General features: G+C 43.1%; 1 protein-coding gene across 1 annotated transcript; it reads left to right on the top strand.

Moving 5' to 3' along the window:
• Positions 1–4207: 4207 nt before the first annotated feature.
• LOC308628887 (tRNA wybutosine-synthesizing protein 3 homolog) lies at positions 4208–5279 on the top strand. Its single transcript, XM_081256242.1, has one exon. It carries the CDS (start codon positions 4281–4283, stop codon positions 5067–5069), a length of 789 nt encoding a protein of 262 aa, XP_081112368.1. The 5' UTR covers positions 4208–4280; the 3' UTR covers positions 5070–5279.
• Positions 5280–7594: the final 2315 nt, after the last annotated feature.

Raw genomic sequence — 7594 nt, 5'->3', positions numbered from 1 at the left:
TCAACAGTCCTTGAGTAGCTGCCTTCTGCTGTGGGTGCTGTCCTAGGTGCTGGTGATACAGTGGGGCACCAGACAGGAATGCAAAGTACCTTGTTGAAGTTTGCAATGTAGCACCTCCTCCCCTTGGCTCCTGGAAATGTCATTCCACACATACTTGTTGATCACCTACTATGTGCCAGTCAGGGAACTAGGTACCAAGTAGTCTGCAGTAATCAAGTGAGATATGGCCTTCCTGTCTTGAAGTTCACATTCTAGAGAGAGGAGGAGACTGATAAAAAAACAATCAAAGCAAGAAAATAACAGGTACTGAAAAGCACTATGCTAAAAATAAAATGGTGTTACAGATGTCTGAGGTGACACATTTACCACAGAACCTGGCTTATGGGAGCTTAAAAGTTCTGTTCCAGCTTTTTTCCCTGTCCAGACAACCTGTATGATCTCTCTCTTCCCAATGAGTTTCATTCTTCTCTCCCTTTTTGTCTTGGAGTCTGGAGTCAGAGAAACCTGGGTTTGAATCCCAGGTCTGCCAGTCTAATGTGTCTCTGAGCACTTTGCTTAATGAATCTGAGCCTTAGTTTCCTTATCTGTAAAATGGGTGTAAGGATAGCACCTGCTCCTCAGGACTGAAGTGAGGACAGTACTTATACAATGCCTGGCATATATTAGGCACTCAGAAAATATATAAATGAGTGAATGATCTGAATCCTATTTGTGCCATCAACTCAAGCCTCACCTCCTCTGTGGAGCCTTCTGGTTGCCTCCCTGCACCCCTATCACCACCGCTGCACACAGTGCCTTTGCCATTCTAGAACCAAGCAGTGTATTGCTGATTTATTGTACCTGCTAATTGTCAGTCTCACCAAACCTGACTAAGCTCCTTAGTCTCCTTTACAACCCTGAATCCCATGTACTAACACCCTTCTAAGCCCTTGACAGGCAGGGGATACATGTTTATGGATTGACAACATGCACACGCGTTCATTTTCTTTGTGCTGATGCCTAATCATTTTCTGTAGACCAGGTGGAGGGGAGACCTGTGTGCCACGGTGTTAGCATCACATTTGAAACCCCCTCTCTTCTTATAATGATGCTGACACTCACGTGTATAAGGCTGTTAGGACTATAGTCCTCAGATTTACAAAGACTGAAGGCAGTGGATAAAACCCACCCTTCTTGCATGAAGGAGAAATAAAGGATAATCGCACGGCTTTCCTCAGCTCCATTTGTGTGTGTGAGGAGCGTTACACTGGCAGTAATTACAGAAAGGAAAGGAAATGGAATAAGTAGCAAAGGAAGAATTAGTTGTACTCGACCTAATTAAAATCGTGTATGAAGAATTCTTCCCTTATTTGCAAAGGTGCTCTAACATGACCTTGAAGCCATTGTATTAACCACTGTACTTTTCGTTTTAAGGGGAAAAATGGCAGAAAGATCACCTACGAAAGGCAACCCTTTACTTGCCTTTCAGAAATTAAATGACCTTGATTTCTGAACCACTTCCTCCCAATGAAATTAAATTGCATTGAACCCTGTCAGTGAACCAGGGAAAGATAATCAAGCCAGAAGAGGAGCTCATCCAACAGATTCTCTGCCAAGAGGTGAGGCCTTTGGGGATGAGAAAACGAGCAGGGACGTGAGGGCCTTGGACCTTTGGTCAAAGTTGATTAAGCTTTTTCACTTTGTTTAAAAAACACACATTGAAGAAACAAAGCCTTTCTTCGCAGGTAGTGTTTATACTGTATCATGTGTCTTAGTGGTAGAGAGGTATTATTCTACAATCTACCACAGTTTAGAAAATTTCCAGGCAGATTATCTGCCCAGAGAGAAGTTGCAGTCAGAATATGACAACCACCAGCACGAGAGCTGTCATTTGTGTATTTTTTATCATGTCAAGCCTTTTGTACACATTAACTTATTTAATTCTTACAACTATTCATACTAGCTGCTATTATTTTCCCTGTTTTGCAGGTAAGAAAATGAACACTCAGAAATGTAAGCTGCCCAAGGTCACACAGTTTAACTGAATGGCAGGTAGGGGCTAGAATCCAGGCTTGTCAGATTCTGAAACCACTATGGGTCTTTTGTCCCACCTAGGCCATGCCTCCTACAGGAGTGTTTTTCTCAGGCAAGATGTCAGAGGCCCTTTAATCCCATATGGGAGGTGTCTTTGGCCCATATTGCTCTGGTTTGGTAATGGTGGTATATTCTGTAACCTGTACTCAGTAGCTGTTTATGACTGTGTAAATTGGCAGATGTCTGAGAAATGCCTTAGGTAAGGTCACAAGAGACAATGTGAATCTTGCCCTCATGGACTGATAAGAGCTTGTCCATCCAAATATGGAGAATGGAGCTAACAGCTGAGGTAGCTAAGGAGACATAGCAGCATAGTGCAGTCATTATGAGTATGGGCCCTGGGGTCTAATTGCCTGAGTTTAATCCTGGATCTACCACTTTGTAGTGGTGCAACTTTAGGCAAATTATTTCAGGTCTCTGTGACTCTGTTTCTTAATCTTCATGGAATGGAGAAAATAACAGTACCTACCTTGTAAGGGAATCGTGAAGATTAAATGAGATAGTTATATATCTAGCATACAGTAAGTGCCTAGTGTATACTAACTATTAAGATAAATTTGGTCCCTGGTCATGGGAAAGCCTGAGCTTCTGGAAGAAGACAGAAGTGGTTAGTTCACTGGAAACTGATCACCAAGGGAGACTTGTTTAGGGATGAATTGAGCTGGCAGAAGGAAAAGAGAACTAGGAGCCAGGAAGTGGAAGGGTTCACAGGACTTGCTACATTCTCAGTAGATGTCCCAGGTAGGTGTCCATGGAGAGAAGGCCTTGCTAGGAAAGGCCAGGCCAGAGGGAAGGAGAGAAAGCAACTTAGGAGAATCCCTACATTCTTCCATCCTTCAGTCCATTCATCCTTCTATCTTTATCCTTCTATCTTCTACTCTTCCATCCATCCATCCATCCACCCATCCATCCTTTCATTCCAGAATCTGCCATCCTTTCTAGACTTCCATCCATCCCCCAATCTTTCTCTCCTTTTGTTATTCCATCTGTTCATCCAACTATCCCTCCTAACCACTATCCTTTCAGCCTCAGTATAGCATAGTGGTTAAGAGGGCAGAACATGGAGATCCAGAGCCTGGATTCCAATCCCATGTTATTTACTGCTTCTATGACCTTGAACAAATTTCTTAACCTCTCCAAGCTCCAAGTTCCCTGTTTGTTAATTGGGGCTGTCTCCTGAAGGCAAAGGGGAGTGACTGGAAGATTTTGAGCAAGGAGTGACACAATCATATTTGTGTTTTTGAAAGTTTTCTCTGTCTGCTTTGGGGAGAATGGAGTGAAAGAGGGCAAGACCAACAAGTGAGAAGTCACTTGGAAGGCGTTGCAAATAAACACGGCAAAAGACGGTGTGAGCATGAACCAAGTAACGATAGCTGTCACTTCTTATGTGGTTAGGAGGTGTCGTAAGCAGTGCTGCCTGCTTTGCCTGAATTATCTCACTGAACTCTCCTAGTAACCCTAAGAGTTAAATACTGTTTGCTTATTTCCATTTTACACATGTGGAGAATGAGGATTAAATGTTTCAGGAACTAACTAGGATCAGACAACAGCTAAGTAGCAGAGCTGGGATTTGAACACAGGTCATTTGACTCTGACATATGCTCTGCAGCTCCAGGCTACCCCCGGTGCAAGGACAGTGGAATCAAGGATGAGGAGGAAGGGGCTACTTCCAAGAGACACTGCTGCTGCCAAAACGGCAAGATGACTTGATCAACAGATTGCCTGAGGCCCGGGTATGCTAAGCTGGCTCTCTGGGGGGAAAAACCCTGGTTGGTAGCTTTCACCAATGTATATGGTATAAATACTCCCACCATGGCCCATTTGAAGTTACTAATGTGATGCCACCGAATGTGGAGCTGGGAGAAGACAGTGGCTGTTAGAGAGAAGAAGAGCCAAGAAGGCCTTGGGAGTTTTCAGCTTGTGGTTGGGTACAGGGAGGTGTGGTTAACTGTTTCAGGTGGTTTCTAATTTCCCTTGAATCGGACACAGTTTTCAGAATCCCCTGAAACCCGGGAAACTGTTTCCCAGAAAATTGCTTATTGTCACAAAATTCTCAAAGCATTTCAAGGTTTTCATTGTTACACCAAAGCCCTTATACTCCATTAAAAAAACCAAAATCCCTTTCCGGCCACCACTGGCTTCAATATGGCTGCCCCCAGGAAAAAGCGAGGCTAACGTGAAAGTACAGATCCTGACTCCCTCGTCGCATGGATCGTAGCTCAGAGTTCAGAAGATGGAAGGCGCAGTGTCTGAGCAAAGCGGACCTCAGCCGGAAAGGCAGTGTGGACGAGGATGTGGTAGAGCTTGTGCAGCTCCTAAATGGGCGAGAACAGTTTTTCACCACCAGTTCCTGCGCTGGCCGCATCATCCTCCTAGACCGGGATATAAATGGTTCTGAGGTTCAGAAACAAAACTGTTGCTGGCTACTGGTTACACACAAACCCTGTGTGAAAGATGATGTGATTGTAAGCCTAAAGAAAGCGAATGGCGATGCCATTTTGAAATTTGAACCACTTGTTCTTCATGTGCAGTGTCGACAGTTGCAGGATGCACAGATTCTGCATTCAGTGGCAATAGATTCTGGTTTCAGGAACTCCGGCATAACAGTGGGAAAGAGAGGAAAGACTATGTTGGCTGTCCGGAGCACACATGGCTTAGAAGTTCCATTAACCCATAAAGGAAAACTGATGGTGACAGAGGAATATATCAACTTCCTGATAAAGATAGCAAATCAAAAAATGGAGGAAAACAAGAAGAGAATTGAAAGGTTTTACAATTGCCTACAACATGCTTTGGGAAAAGAAACTATTTCTATGACCTCATATCCCAAAGAGAAAATCAGAGAGAAAAATAACTCATCATATACTCACAAGAAAAAAAGAAACCCAGAAAAAGCATGTGGCAAATATATTACTGAAGAAAATAATAAAGAACTTGACAATGATGATCATGATGATCCAGGAATCAGTGTTACTATCTTCCCTGAAGATTACTGAGATTTGGTTCTGAAGTGTCTTGGTAGAATAATGTTTCTAATAGATATTATAAAGCTGCTCTTTATAGGAGTATTTTAGTTTGTTGAGTGTATCAGCCTTTCAGAAAGACAAGATTTAATTTTTCTCTATATTTTAGGGAAACCCTTAGCTTTTAAAAATAGCTGTGTAAAATATCAATATTTGCTCTTAAATACCATCGTTTTTAGTTACACAGTCATTGCAAAAATAAAATTACTATTTTTAATGCTCAAAAAAAAAAACCCAAAATCCCAGTGGCACTTAATAAATAAATCAGCACTAAGCATTTATTTAGCTTTCATATTTGTGGCTTGGCTGGGGTCCAGCTGATCTAGGCTGGGCTTGACTCAGTGCGTCTGCCATGTGTCTCTCCTTCTCCACCTGGGACCAGCAGGCTCGTCCAAGCATGGTCACATGGCAATGGCAGAAACACAAGATGGTAAATAGAAATGTTTAAGGTCTCTTAAGCCCTAGGCTTGTAGCTGGCAGCCTGTCACTTCCACATTATTCTGTTAGCCAAAGCAAGTCACGTGTTGGACTCAAAGTCAAGGGGTAGGGAAATATATTCTGTCTTTTTAATGGAAAGAAGTGAAAGTCATATGGCAAAGAGCCTGAATACAGCGAGGTGTTGGGGCATTGAGGCCGATGTTTCATCTACCACTGGGGCATCTCTCCAGGTGAGCAGAGCAGACTCAGTGCCTGAGGACCACAATCAGACCTTACCATTTCTTCCCCCAGGGTATGCCTCTAGCCTCTACACACCTCTGTTTTTCCTTTACCTTGGTGAGGAGAAGATGGGGGCCCCTAGAAGCTTGGGCCTCCTTGGCTTCCTCCTCTGCTGCTGGGAAAGTTGGTTTTGTCCTGCAGTTTAGAGACCTGAGCATTACATCATCCCTCCTTTGCCACTTTGACAAACCAAGCTACTTTCTCCTCACTTAGGGTTTCGAGTGAGCCCTTCAGAAAGGTGCTGCAGATGCAACTTTTCCTATTGCATGTTAAAATTAGTGCTTTTTTTTTTTTTTAACAAATAGGCCTTAGTTATACCACGCACACACAACAAAAGGAAAATAATTAGGCAAACACACTGCAATCAAGCGTATTGGGTTCGTTGCAATCCTTAAACTTAATTACTTTCACTTGTTATTCCTGGGGGCTATACTATCAGTATTAAATGCCAGTGGGATCTGCAGTATGTTTGATTTAGCTGAAACAAGGATTCGGTAGTTTACTGCCTCTCTGAGAGATTTTTATCAAAGCGAGGAATATGTTGAGCGCCTCCTCTTGCTTTCCATGGGGTCTGCTGGAAAACACCTTTGCTGAAGACTGGGAGGTTGTCTTGCTACCTTCCTCAATGCCCTGAGACATTCTCTTCCTTTGAGATTCCTGCCCACCTCCAGATGGAATTAACCACAAGTGCTAACCAACGGGCATATCTTATTTAATCCTCATAATTTCCCCATTTTGCAGAAGAGGAAACTGAGATTCCAAGAGCTTAAGTAATTTGCCTGAGCTCACACATCTTGTCAGAGGCAGGTCCAGGACACTGGCTAATGGGGAAAGTTCCTGAGCATGAGATCAGTGTAATCACTTCTTTTGTGGTTCCCAAATCTTGGTATTGGTTTCTCTTCCAACTTCTTGGTAAGTCTTTATCAAAGACTTCTTGATAAATCTTATAAACCCTCTCAACCTCAAATTCTAATAAAAACCAAAGTACATGAATGTTTGCCATGTGCCTGTCATTGTACTAAGAGTTTTAACCACTTTATCTCATTCAGTCCTCCTGACAATCCTGTCTATAGCATATGCTCATTGTATTTTGTTATTCTCGCTACTGTTACTACTATACATTAGGCTAATGTCAGCATCTGAATCAGTCAGGAGTTTGTTCAGATGCAGGTAATAGCTGCCCACAGTGGTTTTTACCAAATAGAACTTTATAGTCTCACATAGCAACAAATCCTGAGAGGCAGCCCCGGCTGTTATGGCTGTTTACAGCGCCATTAGACACCCAGACTCCTTCCGTTTTTCATCTCAGTCCTTAGAGGTTGGCATTTTTTCTTCGTGGCTGCAAAATGGTTGCTCCACTGCCAAGCATTGCATCTATCATCAAGAGAGCAAAAAGGAGGTGAAGGACCTGAGGCAAAAGCTCCCTCCTCTATGGCTCCTCCTTATTATTTGTACAGGGTCACTCTCTCTGATGTCTACTCCCAACATCTCACTGTTCTGGGGCCGCTCCTCACTCAAGAGAGCCTGGGAAAGACATTTTATTTTGGTTGCATGCGTGGATGCCATGAACAAAAGCAGGGTTTCTATGTAAAGTGGAGGAGAACAGATGTGGGCAGGAGAGGGAGAACAAGCCATGTCTGGCACAACGACCTCCGAGGACTAGATCGACAGGCTTTGCTTATTGAAACAGGTTGAGGTCTTTCCCCTTGCAAAAGCTCCTTTTCACTATTATTTTCTGCAATCCTCACACAACCTTTTGAGGAAGTTGGTCCACTTTCATT

Source organism: Mesoplodon bidens (genome assembly GCF_964165515.1).
Source record: "Mesoplodon bidens genome assembly, chromosome: 15".
Lineage (NCBI taxonomy): Eukaryota > Metazoa > Chordata > Mammalia > Artiodactyla > Ziphiidae > Mesoplodon > Mesoplodon bidens.
The sequence above is the reverse complement of the archived record's forward strand: the minus strand, read 5'-3'. Positions and strand labels throughout refer to the sequence as shown.